Raw genomic sequence first — 19306 nt, 5'->3', positions numbered from 1 at the left:
CGCCTGCAGTCGCACGACGGCGCAGAGACAACGGCCTAGTTGTCGCAGTGCCGTCTCGGTCGCGTGACCAAACAAGTGCCGTTGAATGGTCAGTGGGCCGTGCACGAGGATCCATGCGTAAAGGAGAAGGCGATCGCTTCGTTGGGCGTCTTGGGCGGTGGATGCGCGTTTGGGAGGTGCTTGTACGTACTGTGTGCAATCGCCACCAAGCACGCCTTCCAATCGGGCAGCAGCAGCGATGCTTGACGCGGTCGCACATGGAGCGAAAAGTAAGCGTGGACACTGGCCGCCGACGTGAGGAGGAGCACGGCGTGAAGCCGGTAGCTCTTGAGGAACGACGAGAATTTGACGTTGGTGACGCCATGGGTGATGGGAAAGGCGTTGCAGAGGTCGTCGTAGAGGACACCGACGCAGACGTCGAGCGGTAGCGTCTGCACCGCCGCCTATCATACATAATGGTCATAATCGTATTACATGATGGAGCATAAGACACTACGTGCACGAGGTGGCGCTGCGACGCCAGCGCGTCAAGCAAGGTGCTCGTGCACAGCTCGACACGGAATTGTGTCGTGGTCGCGGTGGTCGGTACGTGCGAGGCGAGGTACGCATCGATGCGGCCGTCGACTTCCCATGGGAACCGAGGGTCCACCAGCACTTGACGTAAATGCTTGGTCGCAACAAGATCGAAGCGGTCGTCAATCGACACGGCGGGATGGACCGTGAGGGTGCTGGCCGCCGTGTTGACTTTTGTGACGGTGTACGTGTCACCGCGCAGCGCCAGCGTGTCGCCAGGCGAGAGCTGCCAGTGGCCAAAGCGAGCCTGCGTCTACGTCCACCGTCAGCGTGTCGTCCCATGCAAGCTGCATCGGTTACCATTGCACGATGGCTGCAAACGAGCGTGTCTTGCGATAAGAGCAATGTGAGCGTCCCGGCGCACGCAAGCACGACGTCGACGCGCTTGTGGCGCAAGCCGAGGACACTGCCGTGCCCAAGGTTGCACGCACTCAGTCGCGCGGTGAGCGGCAGTATCGTTTCCGGGGCCGACAGGACGAACACGTCATGGCTCGACGCGGCGTCGATACCATGCTAATCCAGGGACATCGTATGTTATTCCTGAACGAGGGGCAGCGGTACCTCGGACTGCAGCGCGTTCAGTATCTCTTCTAGTGTCGTTGAGAAGGTGGTGCGCATCTGGACGGTAACCACGGCTGACGGGATGTCCAGCTACAAACCATCGTGATCCGAGTGGTTGCTGCCATTGGAAACACGTACGTGGAGTGTAAAAGTGCAGTGGGTGCGCGGGGGCGATACCACGGGCGCCCGTCGCCGCCGCGCTTCATCGCGCTTCGCTGCATCGCGGTCCATATCCGAGATCTCGTGGGGGAAAAGCCGATTGGAATGCTTTTCTATCGCATATGGTACGAACACATGGCGTCGCGTCGCTTGGCGCGTCTGCAACTGAATGTCAATGCGGCGCGGCGGCGCGGTACTACACCACGGGCGCCGACGCGACTCGAGCGCGCGGCCAAGGATACTGCCGCGGTACAGAAAGGCGTAGGTCGGTGGCACTTTCTAAGGCCACGAAATAAGGACAAGTTGTCCACAATAGTGTACCGGTAGGTCGAAGAGGTACCGACGGACGTCGGCAAACGAGCTGGTCACCGTGAGATCGATCGACGCCACGATGGTGTCGGTGCCGTGTACACCGACAAGATGCAGCGATGGCGCCGCGTCGCAGAGCGGCGCTGTGAACACGAGCGGCTGCAGTCGCGCCAAGTACGCGTCGAGTCGCGCAGGCTGCGTCACCATCGATCGCCCGTCGGCTGCGTGCAGCGTGTGCGTGAACACCTGCCCGTTGGGGGAGCAGAGCGTGATGGCCGAGTCGCTCGACTTGTGTAGGCGCGCCATGTACAAACGTCCGTCGAGTCGCACGGCTCGTCGGATTGAAGGTTCACAACAGCGAGCCGTCGGCCGCTCGAGCGGCTTGGTGCTAGCACAACGTCGATGCTGCAATAGCAGCTGGAGCAGCCAAAAGCTCAGTTGTGCCATGTTAAGGCTCTCTCGCAGTAGGGCACTGGGGAGCCATGCCGTCTCGCCAAGCAAGGCGGCCGCGACCTCTGTCAGCGCACTCGATGTAGTTTGATGCATTGCGCGCAGTCGGTGCAGAAGTTCGCGCGGTGGGGTCTCGTAGAAGCTCATGCTTACAAGTGACGTGATGGCGTCCGTCACGCATCGCAAGCCGCGGGGCGGGTGCACGGTCGTTTGGATCTGGGCGATCGCTGCTGGAGACAGTGCGCCAAGCGCGTGGTCGAGAAGACTCGTCGTTGGCATGACATGCTCTTCCGCATGCTGCGAACGAGGCGGCCGCCAGCCCGTCAGAAAGTCAGCATCGCGCAAGAGACTCTCGGCGGCGACTTGGTAGCGATCGGTCGCCGCTTCGAGCCCGCACGGTGTGAAGAACGGGTTGGGCGGTGTCGATACGTTGAGGAGCACGTGGATGTCTTTGGTTTCGCGGGCAAGGGTTTGAAGGTACGGTGCGCCCTGCCACCGAAAGCTCGGGGTCACTTGGACACTGGCGTGCGCCGCCGTTTCGAGCTTGGCCGCGCGCCATTCATTGAGCGCGAGGACGACCGCGTTGGTTGCGTCACCGAGGCGTGTCGCCAGCTCGCGTTTGGCGCTCTCGAGCTCGAGCTCACGCGTGGAGGCCATCTCTTGACAGAGAAGGCGCAGTTCCTGCACGAGGTCGGCGCGGGTTAAAATGGCCTTGACAACGCGACTCTCCGCGACGCCGATATATGCGTGCGAGGAGCCATTCTTGAGCAGTGGGGCCAAGACCGCCGGTGCTTTCTTGCGCTTGCGCTTGAAGCGTGCTGCGTACGGCGACGGCTTGGCCACCTCGGGCTGTGCGAGCGCCACGTAATCGCAAAGCGTCGGCTACAAGTGTGGCGATGAACAACACGTGTGTTCTGGACGTATACCAGTTTGGGTGGGGAGGACAGACTGGACGACGACGGTGGCAGCGAGCTCATACGGCGGCGTCCCTTGAAGATCACCGACGCACGCGAAACGGTCGCTCGAGGCTACTACCCCGTGGGAGGTGTCTTAGATACTCGACTAGGAATTTGAACTGCTACTGCGCAAAGCATCAAAAAGACGTGGTATTGGGTTCTAGACCCTTTTGGTTGAGCAAGAATGCATCTGGGGCCGAAGAAGAAGAGCTCTGAGTCGCGACGGGCCAATCCGAGTCAGGTGCGTCTGAGTCGGCGACCATCTTCCTATCCTCCTGTCAATGATCCTGCATCGTCCAGCAGCTCGCTCGTCACATTGATGGAGAGAGGGGTTGCGTACTGTCGGGTTTCCTAAGCATCCGGTTTTGTAAGCAAGTGCAATCGGGCATGTCGTCAGACTCAGAAGACGTTCCGTTATCAGATGCGCCTCAGACATGCGGGATGGCCACGGCCACTCACTTTTCCAATTCCTATGCGTCGCGTACTACTCGCAAGCGCTTCTGGCCTTCTCCTTGTCGCGGCAGCGACGGCGACCAAGCCACCAAAGACACCGACGCCCGCGCCCTCCCACGACAAGTTCTGGGGCTCCCAAGACCTTTGGATCTACACCAGTGCGTGGTACCCGGAGCAGTGCAGCTGCATGTGCGCCTCCATTTGCTACCACCCGCCGCCGTTTCTCAAAACCAACCTCGTCACCGGTCGCTTGTACCCGATTTACAAGGACAATGTGCCGCAACTCTCTCGCCTCGAAGACAAGTCGGCACCGATCCTCGCGCAGTGCACGCGCAAGCCGGCGCTCTTCTCGGGCGACGCCATCCGCGCCGTGAAGCGCGAAAGGCTCGTTCAGTATTTCCCGTTCGACTTTAGCAAGGACCCGGCCAACATGTGGAACCCGGACGCACCGGCACCGATGAACGTGATCCCCATGTACGACGTCCCGTGCAGCGGGATGCTTGAGACCGACTACCTGCGCACGGCTGTCCAGATGGCACAGTACATTGGCACACCGAGACTCATCACCGACAACATCAACGGCACCGTAACCAAGCCAGCGCTCGTCGCCGCGTTCAAGAAGACAAAGGGACTCGACGTACGCTGCCTCGTGGACTCGATGTCCGTGTGGTCTACAAGCATGTGGATAGGTTGTCTTGCGCTGCCGGGACAACGCGCTCTATGAAGTGTTTAGCTGCTGGACCAAGAATGTGCCGTATCCGTATCAAGTCGACGAGAACGACCAGTCGTTTGCGCCCGCGCAGCCCATCAAGTGCCCTCCGGCCGTCGTCGCGCAAGAAAGCAGCTGCGGCGACGTGATCCGCATCACCAAGTTTGTCGACCGCGGTTAGTCACTGCTCTGGTACCTAGTCGTCTGCGTCGTCGACACATGTTGTCTTGCATGTCAAATGGTACCCCCAAGTGATGCCCTATCATTTGTTTCTGCGTCGCGGGTCTAGTACGTTGTGCAATCTGCTGTTGGATTATTGTCGATACATCGACATATTTTGCGTTCGCTTATGGTTGCAAAGACGTTCTCTTCGTAGAGGCTCGAGCCGTACTTCGTCTTCGATCGCTCGCTGGGTCGAGGGTGTGCCGGCAGCTATTGAGTAGCGGGCCGTGGCTGTGCTGGCAGCTAGCCGGCTCGTCGTGCCTCTTCAAGTCACCGGTGTTTCTGATTGCTTGCACTGTAAACGGTTATGATACTACTCATGTTATGCTCCAAAAACCTTAAGAATGGACAAGTTGTCTTGTAATGGTTCTATGTTGGACGTCGTGTCGGGTGCACATGGACGGGAGGTGGCGACCGTTGCACAAATTCTGTATACAGAAATCAAACACTGTTTTGAGATGCCACATGGTGCCAAAACGGCAAGAGCATGGAGGTGGCACCGCAGCGCTTCGTCGACGACCTGCAAGCGTCGCTGGCGCGCCGGCCCGTACGCGTCCTCGACGGCGCCCGCGTACGACCGCCAGATGCATCGTCTCGCGTCGTCTAACCAATCTCTCTGTGTAGATGGCCAGCGTCGCCGCCGTGCTCCGCGTCGACGGCGACCGCGTCCGGCTGCTCTTCATTCGCCGCGCTGTGAATCCGCGCGACCGGTGGAGCGGCCAGATCGCCTTTCCCGGCGGCAAGTGCGAGGCCAACGAGACGTCCCTCGAGACTGCGATGCGCGAAGCCAAGGAGGAGGTCGGTCTCGACCTCGCATCGGCCACGTGGCTTGGGCAGCTGCCAGACCGCGTGGCGACGAGCGGCAACAAGATGGTTGTGAGTACACACGGTGCGCGACCCTTGCCTTCTACACCACCTATCGATCCTATATCGGCTAGTCTTCCTCTGGGCGGAGACGGCGGCGCCGTCCTTTTCTCTGCAGACGTCCGAGGTCAGCGCCGCCTTTTGGGTCGACGTCGACCACCTGCTCACGGCACGCCCGCGCGAGCTGCGCATTCGTCTCGACGCCATGATGCGCCGCACGAGCGAGGCGTCGCTTCTTCACGTACGACCATATCAAGGTGGAGAGGTGACCATCTCTATTTCGAGTAGCGCCTCTTGTGCCTCCTCGGATGGACGACGATCAAGTTTCCTTGTATTTACCTCCCGCTGCCGCACCAAACGTGCAGCGACGACGAGGCAAGCCACCGCGGTGCCGACGAGTATGTGCTCTGGGGCCTCACGTACGGCATGGTGCTGGACCTTTTCAAGGACGTTCCCGGGGCCCGCCACCGCCCCGCGTCGTCTCTCTTGCTGGTCTACAAGCACAGCCAGCGCTACCCGCTTCTTGTGCTTCTCCACGCAATGAGCGCCGTTCTCATGTGCTACGCCATGGCCAAGCTCTGATGGAGAACTGCGTCGTGGTATGACATCCTTCTGCATACGACTAAGCAGAGTTGATGAATACGACAAAACACTCGACCTTGCACGACATGGCCACAGTCCAAGCCGTCGCCGTTCACACGCTTAAACGCTCGACCGAGAACCTGTCTTTGATGGTCGCTTACGATGCCGTTGCCGCGTCGAGCTCGGCGCGGGCTTCGGGGTGGAAATGACACACGTCTTCAAAGATGAGCCGCTGCAGCGCCGGCTTGTCGAGGAGGTCGCTGTTCTGCTCAAATGCAAAATCAAAAGGCGAGTCGGCGAGCCCTTCCGAAGCCGCCTCGCGGTACGGAGCCAGAAACGGGTGCGACAGCGCAGCCTCGATCGTTATCCGCTGCGTCGGGTCGAACGCCAAGAGGCGCTTCATGAGGTCGATCGCATCGTCCGGCGCGGAGGGCGCCACATCTCGCTTCCAGTCCTTTGGCGCCTGCACGGTCTGCTTGGTCATCCAGCGCTTGGCCTTTTCGTTGGTGACGAACCCGAGCTCGCCGGGGGAAGGCGACCCAAGCGTCGACGCAATCAACTGCAGCTGGTGCACGTGGTCGTGGCCAGGAAAGAGCGCCTTGCGCGTAAACATCTCGACGAGGATGCAGCCGACGCTCCACACATCGATCGGGTACGAGTACTTGGAACTCAAGAGGAGCTCGGGCGCGCGGTACCAGCGCGTGACCACATACTCGGTCAAGGCGCCCGTGTCGGTCGCCGCATTCTGCGCGTCGTCTTGTGGCAGGCCGCGGGCAAGGCCAAAGTCGCAGAGCTTCACGAGGCAATCTCGGTTGATCAAGACGTTGGACGGCTTGACGTCGCGGTGCAAGACCGACGCCGAGTGCATGTACCGAAGCGCGACGAGCATCTGGTAGGTCACATATGCAATGTGCTCCGCGTCGAGCCGCTCGTGCGACTGGATCACGCGGTGGAGGTCGGTTTCCATGAGGTCCGTCACAATGTACGTGTCTTCAAACCGAGATAGAGACGGCGGCCGCATCACATCGAGGACGCGCACGATGTGGGGATGGACGAGGTGCCGCATGAGGCGGATCTCGCGTACGATGCGCTTGGCGTCAATGAGGTCGTCGAACGTTTTGGGAATGTTCTTGATCGCGACGGCGTTGCCCGTCACTTGGTCCGAGGCCGCAATGACGACCCCATACGCGCCATGGCCCACGGCGCGGATGAGCTGGTACCGGCTGTAGACGCGGAATTTCGTGCCCGAGACGGTAAACGTGTGCATGGCCTCGAGGTCCGGCAGCTCATAGAGACTCTGCCGCTGCAACCCGCAGCCGGACGACGCGTCGGTTGTCGACGATTGCTCGTGGAGCGCCGCGAGCCGGTCAAAACTCATGCGTTTAAGAATGGGTGGCGGCGACGATGTAGCTGGCAACGAGGCGACCGACGACGCTGGCGACGCGGCACTCGTCGTCGGTGCCTTGGGCAGAAACACGAGGCTCAGCTGCACTTTGCCCAGCGTGGCCTTTTTGGCCTTGGCGCTGTGGCTGCTACTGGCATAGTGCTCGGGCGAGACGAGATCAAACCACGTTGGAATCGATCCCAGCGCAATGTCTTCGTCCGACGAGCTCGACGGACGACCGAGGTACGGCGCGAGGTTGACCTTGGCGACACCGAGCATCTCATCGCCCATGAGCCCTGGCGCCCACACCTCCACGTATAGAAAGGCCGTCGTGCCGGGCACCGCCCCCGCGAAGGACAAATCCAGCGTCTCGGCCCAGTAAATCGGTGCCACCGACTTGGCGGGCTTGGTCGCATACGTGACTTGCTGCAGATTCCGGCTCGATGCGCCCGCCTTGAGGATCGTGTGCGGAAAGCCGTAGAGGCCGAGCTTGATGTGCGGAGCCTTCTTTGCCTTGGGGACGTCGGCGGCTGCACACACAACGCGCAGCGTGCCCGGTGGGCACGTGCTGCTGCCTTCGTCGCGGTCATGTGGCAGCGACAACATCGGGCCGTCGGCGTGCGCCGAGAACGCGACCGAGGACGCGATCGCATCGCCGACAATGTTGAGGTGCGTCACGCGGCCGTCGGCGCCAAACCGGAGCTCGTGCGTCCAGATCTGACGGTACCGCCGCTGGTTCTTGGTGTTGGCGATGGTTTCCTTGCCCGTGACGACGGCGAGGTCGCCCTCGCGCGCCATGTGGGTCACGCGGAACTGGCTCACGTCGACGAGCGTGTGCAAGATGGAAATGTACGCGAGGAAGCCGGCGGTCGCGCCGAGGCCGTGGTATGTGCCCGCCATCGGGACGCTCGGCGGGTAGTTGGACGTCACGACGATCCCTGGGTCGAGGCACGGCAGCAGGAGCGAAAACTTGCCCACGCGCCGGCAAATGTCGCCAAACGATGCATACATGACGGGCAGTTGGACGAGGTACGGCGGCGACGGGTACGGCAGCGGGCCGCCGAGGGGCTGGCGCTTCGCAAGCAGCGTGGCCTGTTCGAGGGCGCCGAGGAGCATCTGCTTCCAAATGACAAAGTCGAGGTTCGCGTCCGTCGTGAAATGGAGCGTGCGTTTGCTGGACGTCGTGATCGTGATGCGGTGATTGGTCTTGCCATTGCTCTCGGTCTCGACGCCGACAATGACATGGGCGCCACGCGGCTTGAGCGGCTTGGCTTTCGCCGACTTGGGCAAGGCGGCACTAATGTCCATGTCGCCGCAGGACGTCGGAAGCGAGATCGAGTTGCTCTGGACGTACTCGACCTTCTTCTCCATGTCGCTCTTGTCAAAGTAGGTCAAGTCAACGCCGCTAAGGACGACGTAGTATGTGTCCCAGCGCGGCAGCCAGTCGCCGCGCTTGCGCAGGTAGCCTTCCCAGCGCAGTGGCAGCGCCTGCAGGTGGCGGTCCGTCGCCGATGGGCTCACGGGCGACGACGGGTACTCGGTCATCACGATGCGTCGGTATCGAATCTGGCATCGAATTTCGACCCCATTCCACCAATCACAGATCTCCTTGCCTCTTTTTCAGCCAATGGTGCACCTTGAAGCTAGGACTTTTGCGCCAATCCCACATCGCCAACACAGTCGGGGTTGTGGCGACGAGCAAGCCGGTCGTCGCCCACGTGATGTCGTCGTCTGCACGACACGGACGGGCCACGACTGTCTTACGTCTCCACAGTACAATTACAGTGCTTTCAAAGCGATGGGCAATGCTTGGCAGCGGTATTTCCGCGACCGGTATCTTATTTTCGATGCAAACGGACCCTTCACACGCCCTTTCGCCCGGCGTGCCGTCCATTCGCCTGCTATCGACAGCACCACAAGCAACTACACCTCGTCCACTAGCATAGTGTGCTAATCATACGCGCTGCTTGGATATCTCTTTCCCTCTGCCGTCGTTCGAGCAGCACCGGATCGATGGTAGCCATGGTGTTTAAAACACCATGTTGTGTTCGACGTGTTGGAAACAAAGATCGCGACGCATCGGGAAAGGTCGCACAGGTCGATTTGCAATGCGCTTCCAACACGCGCAGGCGCCGGTGAACCAGCACACGGAGATTGTGACGGCGTGCTGCTGGACGCCCGAGAACGATGTCGTCACGTGCAGCGATGACAACACGATTGTGCGCTGGCGCATGGACGGCGAAGTCGTCGGCAAGATTGCGTCGACCGACCACTTTGTCACGAGTGTCGATTGGATCCCGTCCGTGGGCAAACAAGGCGGCGACCTCTTTGTCATTGGCTGCACCGACGGTCCATCGACGCCACTAAGACGCCCACCTCATGTACGTCGTAGGCTCGTTTCGGCTCATGTCCAAGAACGGCCGCGAAGAGAAAAAGGTCATGGCGTGCGAGGCCGGCGCGGTCGTTGCGCTGCAGTGGAACTACGACGGCACTGCGCTCGTGACCGTCGGCGAAGACGGCTCGGTCAAGGTGTACTCGCGCAGCGGCAATCTTCGGTCGACGCTCGCCAACACGGGTTCTTTTGCGGTGCCTCTTTTCGATATCTGATGTCGACATGGCACGCTAGGCACCGCCGTCTACGCCGTGTGCTGGGGCCCCGACAACGACCAAATTCTCTTTACAAATGGAAAGAACCTCGTCATCAAGACGATCCAGGTCAATTCGTCCACCCAGACGACGACGACGACGACGAATCTGAACACATGCTAGGTCGGGCGCAAGGACATTCAGTGGAAGGCACATGACGGCATGATCATGTGCATTGATTGGAACCCGATCAACAACCGCGTGATTTCCGGGGGCGAAGACCGTATCTTTCGCGTCTGGGACGGCTTTGGCCGCCAACTGTACCAGAGTCCCGTCTGCGAACACGTCATCACGTCCATTGCGTGGAGCCCGAAAGGCGACATGTTTGCCGTGGGCGCCTACAACATGCTCCGGCTCTGCGACAAGACGGGTTGGTCGTACTGCCGCGAGCGACCAAAGACCGGGTCGCTCATGGACATTGCGTGGGCGTCCGATGGCACGCAGCTCGTGGCGGCCGGTGGCAACGGCGCCACGCTCTTCGCCCAAGTCGTCGACCGGCACCTGCAATGGAACAAGATCGAGGTTCTCTTATTGAAATCTTATTTTGTTCGTCCATGACGTGGCACGACTAGGTAACGCTCAAGGACCCGCGCAAGATTGTGGTCCATGACGTCATGAACGAGACGGTCGAGGAGCTCGATTTCGTCCGCGACCGCGTGATTGAAATGTCGCTTGGCTACGGCTTTCTGCTCGTGTGCACCGCGACGCAGTGCTTTATCTACAATTCGACCAACTGGAACACGCCGCATATCTTCGACTTGCGCGCGGCCGTCAATTTCATCATTCAAAGCGAGTGCCATTTTGTGACCGTCGACAATTTCAACGGGATCCAGGTACTGCTCCATAGTGTCTGCACACATGTAGACTGGAAAACGATACGACGATGTTAGGTATACTCGTACGAAGGCCGCACCGTGAGCAACCCCAAGTTTTCCGGCATGCACGTCGAGTTCCTCAACCGCATGACGGTCTCGCTGAGCACGGACACGATCAGCATCCTCGACCACGCGGACCGCAAGACGATTCGATCCTTTGATATCAACTCGGGCAAGGCGCTCCCGGTGGTCTTTCACCACTCGCTCGAGATTGCCGAGCTCGCGCTGAGTCACTACGGGCAGTCGAGCGATCGGAAGCTCTTCTTCATCGACACGAACCGCGACTTGCACCTCGCGCGCGTGACGCACAAGGGCACGTACAAGCTCCAGGCGCAGGTCGACACGGCCGCCTGGAACGACGCGTCCGAGATGCTGGTCGCGATCTCCGATGCCAAGGTATGGTCGACTTGTGCTGTTTTGATGTTTTTGAAATAGTTTCAAGATATCAACTCCTGTCCTAGGTGTTTTGCTGGCTGTATCCAAACATGGTGTACGTCGACCGTACGCTGCTCCCGGATGCGATCGAAGTCAAGGACGGGAATGACTTTATGAAGCTCGCGCAAATCACGTCCTTTGTTGGCCCGCGCTTCACGGTGCGGCGCGCGGACGGCGCGATCCTTGCCGGCGCCGTCTCGCCGTACCCGACGGTCCTCTACGAGTTCACTGCGGCGGGCGAGTGGGACAAGGCGGTGCGACTCTGCCGCTTTGTCAAGTCGCGCGCCCTCTGGACGACAGTGGCCGGCATGGCACTCCACAAGCGCCATCTGGAGACGGCCGAGGTCGCTCTCGCCGCGATCGACTCGGTCGACAAGCTGCATTTCGTCTTGTACGTCAAGAACCTAGTGAGCGAAGAACGGCGCATGGCCGAGCTCGCCTTGTATGGCGGGGCCATCGACGAGGCCGAGAGCATTTTGCTCCAAGCGAATCCAGCGCCGCTCGTGTACCGCGCGATCAAGATGAACATCCGGCTCTTCCGCTGGGACCGGGCGCTCGACTTGGCCATCAAGCACACGACCGCGGCCGGCACGCATGTCGACACGGTGCTCGCCTACCGCCAGCGCTTCCTTGCGGTACCATCTCGACTCGTGTTTGTTGGATCGCGTATGAATCCCGCTGGGATGGCTAGGCCAACAAGATGGACGAGACGGACAAGAAGTTTCTCCAGTACATGCAGCAGTTCCCAATCGAATGGGACAAGATCTCGGAGAAGAAGGTCCTCGAGCGCGAGCGCGAAGTGCAGAGCGGCGGCAGTCGGCGCAAGTAGCCAGCACACTTTGTTTCGTAGGGGTCCATGTAGAAGTCGTATCTTAAAAAGCGCGTTTGCATATTCTTAGCAGCCGCAGGTCTCGGCCGTCGACTCTTTGGGCGCCGGCGCCGCCGAGAGCTTGATATCAATCACTAGCCAGGGTCAAGCGTGAGGATACGGAGGAGGGATGCCATGGCAATCATCGTACGGTTGGCATCGGTCGCCGCGGCCGGCGTCGTCTCCATGCCAGGCAAGACCGTCGCGAGCTTCCGGAAGAGCGCCTTGATGTTGTGGCCGGCCTTGGCGCTCGTCTCGATGAACATGACGTTCTCTTCCTTGGCCTTGTCGGCGCCCTCTTCTATTGACACCTGCCGGCGGTCCGCAATGTCTGTCTTGTTGCCGACAAGCATGATGACGACATCTTGGCCGCGCTCGGCGCGGACGTCTTCGATCCACTTGCTCGTGTTGAGAAAGGACGCGCGGTCTACATGCAACAACGACACCAACGTGAAGGGACCAATCTGTTGCGCGCAGCGTACTCGTAATGTCGTAGACAACGACGGCGACGGACGAGTCGCGGATGTAGCTCGGGATGAGGCTGCGGAAGCGCTCTTGGCCGGCCGTGTCCCAGAGCTGGAGGCGCACGGTGCGATCCTCGAGGTACATGGTTTTGCTCAAAAATCAATCCCGATCGTGGCCTGGTACGCGTTGTCAAACGTGTCGTACATGAAGCGCGTGATCATCGACGTCTTGCCGACACCCTGGTCGCCAAGGAAGACGAGCTTGTACTTGGCGAGGGGCGCGATCGCGACCGGCTTGGCCTCGCTGCTCATGCTGCTGCTACCGACTGCTGAAATTTGTGACGACCAACTTCTTTCTTATCGCCACGCACGCGTCTGATTGGCTAAAATTCCATCGTCGACTACCCTCCTTTACCGTTGTCGCGTTGCCAGACGAGCGACGACGAACGAGTAACATGGCCCTCGCTACGACTCGTATAGAGGACAAGGAGTACGTCGAGCGACCCGCTCGGCCGTAGGAAGGTGACCCGTGCGCACTTGACGGCATTGGCACCGATCCACGCGATGTGCAATGTCGCCGTCCCGTCTACGCGTCCACGTGGTGTGCAAAGTGCTTCTAACGCGTGCGCGTTAGAAGAACCAGAAAGGTCAACGCATATTCCAGCATGAAGCTCGGCGAGTACTTGGCCAAGAAGAAGTGGCACATTCTCTTCCTGACGCAGGGCTTGACGCTCACGAGCATCTACGCCCACCGCTTTGGCTTCCTCGATGGCCTCATTAGCTCGCTTGACGACGCCTTGACAGGCGAGCCGACGCCGCTGCAGCCCGCCAAGCCACTGCCTGTGCCCATTTGGAAGCAACTCGCGACCAAGGCGCAAGAGGACAAGTCCAACAAGTAGCCTGTAGTAATAGAGAGGTTGTGGCTACCTTTATGAGAGCTGTCCATGGGTCTCTGGTGCAAACGAGGCGAAAACCCGCGTGGGCCCATGCAATGGCAAGGTAACAAGTGCAGCGATTAAACTACTTCATGCGTTCGGTCGCTTCGCGAAGCATCAAGACCACAATGTACCAACAACAACCAGCAACAAGTCTCATCAAACAACCGTTGCCGTCCCGTCCATGCGCCGAGGGCTGTCACAACCTGCGCCGAGCCCCATATCTATTGCAGCAGAGCACCACAATGAGGCACCTCGAGCGCCGACCACGCCGTTGTAAGCTCCGACGGCCAAAGCAGCGCGCGCAAGCTGCCGCAGGACACCTGCTTGAGGCACCCATCTCGCACGACGACGCTGTCTAGTGATTCAAAGAACGGCCTGCCGATCGTCGATGCACGGTGTGTCATGCGTGTCGCCGCGCACCGATTGGCGCACGCTACGTCGGCGTCATTTCCGAATCGGCTTTGTTTAGGATGCCACCCAAGGCGGCGGCGTCGTTTTACGCCTCGCTGCCACCGTTTGATGTGCACAACAACGAGGCGCGGCCGACGCGATCGCAGCAAGAGCGACTCGCGTGGGAACTCACCGAGGCCGCGACGACTGGCAACCTCACGCAGCTGCTCACGGCCGTGCAACACCGCGCCGACCTCGACTGCCGTTATGTACGTCGACGCTGCTTTTTTCTTGTCCGTAGCCTATCGGTGGGTGTAGAAGGGCTGCACACCCCTCTACTACGCTGCCAAGCACGGCTTCACGCCGCTCGTCCGGTGCCTGCTCTCGTACGGCGCGCGGGTCGAGACACGCAACTTTGTACATGCCCGGTCCCTCGTCGTCGCTCTCACTACAAAACTCGAGTAGAAAGCGCGCACCGCGCTCATGATAGCAGCGAGCCGAGGGCACTTTGAGACAGTCCTCGCGCTCCTCCACGCCGGCGCCAAACCCACGACAAAGGATGCGGTACCGGTATTCCATCTTCGGTGCAGCATCTGCAGGTGTACTATGGGGCTAGGCGGGCGAGACGGCGCGGCTCCTGGCCCTTCGTAACGGCCATCCGGACGTTGTCGACGCCCTTGATATGCATGCGCACCCGACCATGACGCGCGCAGCGGCCATCGCGTTCAAGCTCCAGCGCATGCACCGTAGCGAGTGTCGTCGCTAGTGGTCGTGGCTACCGTAGGTTACGAAAAAATAAAAGATATATATCGAACACGGGCGCATCTCGCCTTGGTGCCCGTACTACTACTACATACGACTGCATGCGACAGCGATGCAGCATCTCGTCTGCGCATGTGCTTGCTTGCTGGCTAATAACTGCAGCGTTCGTGGTCCCGTCCAAAAAGTCTGCTTTGGCGATCCGGTCTAATCTACCGGGCGTTGACAAGGCGTTGCATCCGTGCAACCACTACCGAGCTGCAGAGGCGAGCGATTGCAGGCCCGTTGCGAGCGTTGTTATTATAGACCGTCTTTCTGCCGGCAACCCGTCGGCGGTTGGCGCCAAATCGACGCAAGTTGGGTGATTCAAGCCGTCGAACAACGCACCCGCCAGGCGGTTGGTCCATCCGGATCCGGATGGCGGCATTTCTATATCTTGGTATCTTACAGAGGCGCCTAGTTGTTCCATGAGGCGGCCAATCAAATCGGCGGCGGATCTTTTGGGCTCGTCTCGGTCCAAGTTTCCAATTGTCGTCGGAAGAGCCACCAAGTCGGTGCGCACTTGAGCATGACCCACGTGTACTACCGCCACTGCAGCAACAACAAGCTCGACGACGCGGAGACGCACCCGACCGCATGCACCAGCAGCACGCGCAGCGAGGCGAGTGCATTGGACCACGACGCACTCGCCCATTGGAAGGACGCGCCGACTAGCGACGACGCGCGCACGGGCGTCTTTAGCTACAAGGACGCGCTCTTGCAGGCCAAGTGGCCGCCGCTACCGGCCGACGATGCGAGCACCGACAGCGCGGACGAGAAGGCGTCGACACTGTCTCGCAGCAGCAGCTGCGACACGAGCACGACGATGAGCAACGGCTGCGGCAGCGACTCGGACACGCCGGTTGAGCACGAGCACGGCAAGAACCCGGCGAGCGTCTCGGCGCATCGCAAGCTCAAGGACAAATCAACCGCGACACCGACAACACCACCGCAAACGACGACACCGGCAACGACGACGACGACACCGACCACAACGACGACGACGACGACGCGGAGGCTCAAGGTCGCGGGCCCGCGGATTCACACGAGCATCATCCGCGGCGCAATCGCCCACGCCGCATCGCAAGGCGTCTTGTCCAAGAGCACGAAGCGCGAGATGCGGCAGTCGATCTTGCGCGGCGAGACCAACTCGATTTTGGAAAACCTCCGGCGCGAGTGCCATCTGCAGCCGATGGTGACGCCGTCGCCGTCGCCGCCGCCGACCGAGTACGAGCTCCGCAACTCGAACGGGCTCCTCAAGTGCCTCAACACGCTCGGGCCGGTCCAGGACAGCGAGAGCTTGACGAGCAAGCACGTCGTCCTTCTCGAGATGGACCGCATCATTGACAAGTGGATGGCCGGGCGACACGCCGCCCTGTACGTCGGCGGTAGCTGGTACCTCAAAGTCGACACGAAAGACTCGGACTTGGACATCGTTGTCGTCGTACCCAACGCCGTGACGCTATCGGCCTTTTGCACCGAGCTACCGCTCGTGCTCTCTGAGACGAGTGGCATTCTCGACGTTGTCTGCATGGAAGACGCGTATGTGCCAACGATCACGTTCAAGTTTCACAAGGTCAAAGTCGACCTCCTCTTTGCACGGTTCACGCAACCGAGCGTGCCAAAGCACTTGCCGATCCACAGCGACCACATCCTCGCCAACATGGACGTCAATTCGGTGCGGTCGCTGTCCGTGCCGCGGACAGCGTCGCTCATCCTCGAGCTCGTGCCGCACCCGGGCACCTTTCGCACATGCCTTCGCGCCGTGCGTCTCTGGGCCAAACGCCGAGGGCTCTACTCGAACAAGGTCGGCTTCCTCGGCGGCATCTCGTGGACCGTCTTGGTCGCGTTCGTGTGCCAAATGTTTCCAAACGCGGTCGCTGCGTCGGTCTACCACCACTTCTTCTCCGTGCTCGCGTCGTGGAAGTGGCCAACGCCGATCATGCTCGCCAAGCCGTACGACGCCGGGCTCGGGTTTCCGCAGTGGAGTCCGAACGCCAACGTCCATGAGCGGGCCCATGCGATGCCGATCATCACACCGGGCTACCCCGCGATGAACTCGGCGGCCAACGTGACCTTCTCGACGCTGCGAGTTCTCAAAGAAGAGTTCACACGCGCCAAGTTGATTCTAGACGACATGCAGCTCAAGGTGCTCACGAGTCCGTTGGCGTGGACGCAGCTCTTTGCGCCGTCGGACTTTGCCGTGCGCTACGATCACTATGTGCAGCTGCGGCTGCGGGGCGCGTCCGGCTTCGTCGCGTACAGCAGCTTTGTCGCATCGCGGCTTCGGCGACTGGTCGACATTTTGCAGCACACGGCGACGATCTTGACAGTGCACCCGTTCCCGACGCTACTGCAGCCGTCGTCGTGTGAAGGCAGCTACTTTGTGGGCTTTGAAATGCAGCACGACGCCAACAGCGGCGCCGCGTCGAGCCTCGTCGCGCCCGTCATCAAGTACTTCTTAGCCACCGAGATGCACAAGATGCCGTTTGACGGCGCGGTTGACATCGCGTACGTGCCGTGGTCGGAGCTGCCTGACGGGATCTTTCCGCACGGCAAGGACTGGGCGGCGGGCGACCGCGCCAAGTACATGCTCAGCCGCGCCCATAATTTGCACATGGCCGGGCACTAATCCATCTGTTTTGAGTCGTAGCTAACGAAATATACTACACATTGTCCATCGGATTCCAGGGTTAAAGTTCGCTCAGCGGACGCTTCTTCGCATTGAACGACGACGACGACGACGACCGGGTGTCGTCGTCCTTCTCGTCGAGGTCGTCGAGGTCGTCGAGGCCCGTAAAGTCATCAAAGTCGTCCATGTTGCTGCTCTGGTTCTCCTTCGCACTCGGTTTCTTCTCGTCCAGGAGCTGCTTTGTAAATTGGCCCCGGTCCTTGACTTGCACCGGCGGCGTCGGCCCCCGCAGCGGTTGCTGCTGTGGCTGCTGCTGCTGCTGCGACTGTTGTTGTTGGTGGTGGTGGTGGTGTTGCTGCTGCTGGTGTTGCTGCTGCTGCGGGTGTTGTTGTGGCTGCTGCGGGTGTTGTTGTTGCTGCTGCTGGTGTTGTTGCTGCTGCTGTTGCGGTGGCAGTTGCTGCGACGGATGGTGGTGGTGTTGGTGCTGTTGGTGCGGTGGCACTTGCTGCTGCGGCGGGCCTTGTGCCGGACCGGCGTGCGTCGGCGTCCCAGCCTTTTGCTGTGAGACTTCTTGGACCTTGCGGATGAGCGGCAGAATGCTCTCGCGGATGAACGCCTCGACCGACGTAATCACCGAAAAGTCGCGCGGTTGCGCTGCGGTCTCCTGGGTTTCGTTGAGAACGACCATGGCGTAGTGGATGTTCTGCTTCATGCTCTCGGCCTTGTTGGACTGCATGCTGGCGGTCGACTGGGACGCCATGCAGAGGATCTGGTACGCCTTCTTGAGGTGGTTGCTGTGCGCGTCCTTGAGCTCGGCGACCTTGGCCCAGTACGCAGTCGCGTTTTGTGGCGGCGTCGGCGGCGGGCGCCGGTCGTAGCTCGTCGTCGGCGTGCTCTCGCCATTGTTGGTGGTGGTGGTGGCGTTGGGGCTCGGGTGGTACGGTCGCTGCTGCGGCGGGTACGACGGCGGGTACATTTGAGCGGACGGTGGCGGCTGCAGCTGCTTCTTGTAGTGGCACAGCTCCTGCTGCAAGTCGTAGATCATCGTGCGCTGGCTCCACATGATGTCGATGAGCTTCTGGATCGGCTGGTACTGCATGCGCGCACAAAACTCTTGGTACGAAAGCGTGTTGGGCGGTACGTACGACCCGGATGACGACGACCGGTAGTCCATCATGCCGCCGGGCGACGGGGCGCCGTACGGGGCAGGCGGGCGTTGCGGCGGGCCGACCGGCGTCGCGCCGCCCGACGCCATCTCGCGGCCTTGCGGCGGCGTCCCGTACATCTGCTGGCTCACTTCGAGGCGCTTGATCTCGGCGGCCGCGACCTGCGCATACTCGTCGCGCATCGGCGCGCGCTGGAAGATCTCGCGCTCGAGGTTCGCCGCCATCCGCTGCAACGTCGCGTCGTCCGCGTTGCTGCCGTGGAGCTGCTTGTAGCGCATGAACAGCGCGTGCATGATGCTGCGGCGTACGTTCGTGTCTGGCGCGTTCGGCCCCATGGCGTTTGGGCCCTGGGCTTGCGCTGGCGGCATGCCCGGGTACGCTGGGCGAGGCATGTTGGCATTGGCGGCCATGGGTGCGGTCGCGGCCGGCGGCGCAGAAAAGGCGGGTGGGCCAGGAGTCGGCTGCGGGCTCGGCTTGGCGAGGCCATTGGGCGGAATGGCCACGGGCGCCGGTGCTGCCTTTTCTTGGCCCCGCCCGAGGTGGCACGCGCGGCCCTCGGTGCCTTGGGCGTCGCCGTGCGGGGCGTGCCCGTCTTGGCCTGCTTCTTGGGCGGCCCTTCGGTCTTCATCGTGGCCGCGCTCGAGGGGACGGCGTCGGACATGCTGCAAGGAGGCGGCGCCGCGGATTGCGCTCCAAATCGTCTAGTCACCCTCTCTCACGTGGTTCAACCCGCCGATGGACCTCTCAGAACTTATATTTTCAAATGGCTAACGCAGCACGCGCCGAGGACTGACGTGCCACGATGGCTTCTACGTCGCTCGTCTTGGTCGACGATCAACAAGATGCTCTGTATCGATGCCCTTGTCACGGCG

The 19306-nt window shown here is 60.8% G+C and overlaps 9 protein-coding genes across 9 annotated transcripts; 5 read left to right on the top strand and 4 right to left on the bottom strand.

Moving 5' to 3' along the window:
- Window positions 1-89: 89 nt before the first annotated feature.
- On the bottom strand, window positions 90-3055 carry SPRG_01657 (hypothetical protein; the record flags this gene model as incomplete). Its single annotated transcript, XM_012340024.1, has 8 exons — window positions 2979-3055; window positions 1615-2934; window positions 1423-1572; window positions 1273-1374; window positions 1135-1224; window positions 874-1086; window positions 497-826; window positions 90-443 (listed from the first exon to the last, which is right to left on the bottom strand). The coding sequence occupies exons 1-8, from the start codon at window positions 3027-3029 to the stop codon at window positions 90-92; spliced, it is 2610 nt and encodes an 869-aa protein (XP_012195414.1). The 5' UTR covers window positions 3030-3055.
- A 425-nt stretch (window positions 3056-3480) lies between these two features.
- Window positions 3481-4351, top strand: SPRG_01656 (hypothetical protein; the record flags this gene model as incomplete). Its single annotated transcript, XM_012340023.1, has 2 exons — window positions 3481-4098; window positions 4151-4351. 2 exons carry the CDS (start codon window positions 3481-3483, stop codon window positions 4349-4351), a joined length of 819 nt encoding a protein of 272 aa, XP_012195413.1.
- Window positions 4352-4866: 515 nt separating this feature from the next.
- Window positions 4867-5921, top strand: SPRG_01655 (hypothetical protein). The gene is made up of 4 exons (XM_012340022.1): window positions 4867-4963; window positions 5017-5281; window positions 5331-5497; window positions 5545-5921. Exons 1-4 carry the CDS (start codon window positions 4880-4882, stop codon window positions 5836-5838), a joined length of 810 nt encoding a protein of 269 aa, XP_012195412.1. The 5' UTR covers window positions 4867-4879; the 3' UTR covers window positions 5839-5921.
- SPRG_01654 (CMGC/MAPK protein kinase) lies at window positions 5898-8779 on the bottom strand. Its single transcript, XM_012340021.1, has one exon. It carries the CDS (start codon window positions 8765-8767, stop codon window positions 5996-5998), a length of 2772 nt encoding a protein of 923 aa, XP_012195411.1. The 5' UTR covers window positions 8768-8779; the 3' UTR covers window positions 5898-5995.
- A 547-nt stretch (window positions 8780-9326) lies between these two features.
- SPRG_01653 (hypothetical protein) lies at window positions 9327-12104 on the top strand. Its single transcript, XM_012340020.1, has 8 exons — window positions 9327-9571; window positions 9615-9797; window positions 9849-9937; window positions 9992-10390; window positions 10441-10701; window positions 10759-11139; window positions 11205-11813; window positions 11870-12104. Exons 1-8 carry the CDS (start codon window positions 9331-9333, stop codon window positions 12005-12007), a joined length of 2301 nt encoding a protein of 766 aa, XP_012195410.1. The 5' UTR covers window positions 9327-9330; the 3' UTR covers window positions 12008-12104.
- Window positions 11959-12872, bottom strand: SPRG_01652 (Ras-like protein Rab-6A). Its single transcript, XM_012340019.1, has 3 exons — window positions 12529-12872; window positions 12198-12473; window positions 11959-12141 (listed from the first exon to the last, which is right to left on the bottom strand). The coding sequence occupies exons 1-3, from the start codon at window positions 12653-12655 to the stop codon at window positions 12074-12076; spliced, it is 471 nt and encodes a 156-aa protein (XP_012195409.1). The 5' UTR covers window positions 12656-12872; the 3' UTR covers window positions 11959-12073.
- A 209-nt stretch (window positions 12873-13081) lies between these two features.
- Window positions 13082-13531, top strand: SPRG_01651 (hypothetical protein; the record flags this gene model as incomplete). Its single annotated transcript, XM_012340018.1, has 2 exons — window positions 13082-13113; window positions 13148-13531. 2 exons carry the CDS (start codon window positions 13082-13084, stop codon window positions 13407-13409), a joined length of 294 nt encoding a protein of 97 aa, XP_012195408.1. The 3' UTR covers window positions 13410-13531.
- Window positions 13532-15116: 1585 nt separating this feature from the next.
- Window positions 15117-17321, top strand: SPRG_01650 (hypothetical protein). Its single transcript, XM_012340017.1, has one exon. It carries the CDS (start codon window positions 15166-15168, stop codon window positions 17266-17268), a length of 2103 nt encoding a protein of 700 aa, XP_012195407.1. The 5' UTR covers window positions 15117-15165; the 3' UTR covers window positions 17269-17321.
- Window positions 17322-17329: 8 nt separating this feature from the next.
- On the bottom strand, window positions 17330-19137 carry SPRG_01649 (hypothetical protein; the record flags this gene model as incomplete). Its single annotated transcript, XM_012340016.1, has 2 exons — window positions 17771-19137; window positions 17330-17566 (listed from the first exon to the last, which is right to left on the bottom strand). Exons 1-2 carry the CDS (start codon window positions 18842-18844, stop codon window positions 17330-17332), a joined length of 1311 nt encoding a protein of 436 aa, XP_012195406.1. The 5' UTR covers window positions 18845-19137.
- Between the last annotated feature and the right edge of the window lie 169 nt (window positions 19138-19306).

This window comes from Saprolegnia parasitica (genome assembly GCF_000151545.1).
Source record: "Saprolegnia parasitica CBS 223.65 unplaced genomic scaffold supercont2.4, whole genome shotgun sequence".
Classification (NCBI taxonomy): Eukaryota; Oomycota; class Saprolegniomycetes; order Saprolegniales; family Saprolegniaceae; genus Saprolegnia; species Saprolegnia parasitica.
The sequence above is the reverse complement of the archived record's forward strand: the minus strand, read 5'-3'. Positions and strand labels throughout refer to the sequence as shown.

What these genes read in the sequence shown, in the direction of transcription:
- SPRG_01652 (XM_012340019.1), bottom strand. Translation starts at nt 12,655, where the DNA reads ATGTACCTCGAGGATCGCACCGTGCGCCTCCAGCTCTGGGACACGGCC. An exon ending in CGTTGTCTACGACATTACGA is followed by an intron (nt 12,474 to 12,528) that starts GTACGCTGCGCG and finishes TGTTGCATGTAG; the next exon opens with ACCGCGCGTCCTTTCTCAAC. An exon ending in CGCGGCGACCGATGCCAACC is followed by an intron (nt 12,142 to 12,197) that starts GTACGATGATTG and finishes GACCCTGGCTAG; the next exon opens with TGATTGATATCAAGCTCTCG.
- SPRG_01653 (XM_012340020.1), top strand. Translation starts at nt 9,331, where the DNA reads ATGCGCTTCCAACACGCGCAGGCGCCGGTGAACCAGCACACGGAGATT. An exon ending in GTCGACGCTCGCCAACACGG is followed by an intron (nt 9,798 to 9,848) that starts GTTCTTTTGCGG and finishes ATGGCACGCTAG; the next exon opens with GCACCGCCGTCTACGCCGTG. An exon ending in TCGCGATCTCCGATGCCAAG is followed by an intron (nt 11,140 to 11,204) that starts GTATGGTCGACT and finishes CTCCTGTCCTAG; the next exon opens with GTGTTTTGCTGGCTGTATCC.
- SPRG_01650 (XM_012340017.1), top strand. Translation starts at nt 15,166, where the DNA reads ATGACCCACGTGTACTACCGCCACTGCAGCAACAACAAGCTCGACGAC.
- SPRG_01654 (XM_012340021.1), bottom strand. Translation starts at nt 8,767, where the DNA reads ATGACCGAGTACCCGTCGTCGCCCGTGAGCCCATCGGCGACGGACCGC.
- SPRG_01655 (XM_012340022.1), top strand. Translation starts at nt 4,880, where the DNA reads ATGGAGGTGGCACCGCAGCGCTTCGTCGACGACCTGCAAGCGTCGCTG. An exon ending in GATGGTTGTGAGTACACACG is followed by an intron (nt 5,282 to 5,330) that starts GTGCGCGACCCT and finishes TATATCGGCTAG; the next exon opens with TCTTCCTCTGGGCGGAGACG. An exon ending in GCGAGGCGTCGCTTCTTCAC is followed by an intron (nt 5,498 to 5,544) that starts GTACGACCATAT and finishes TATTTCGAGTAG; the next exon opens with CGCCTCTTGTGCCTCCTCGG.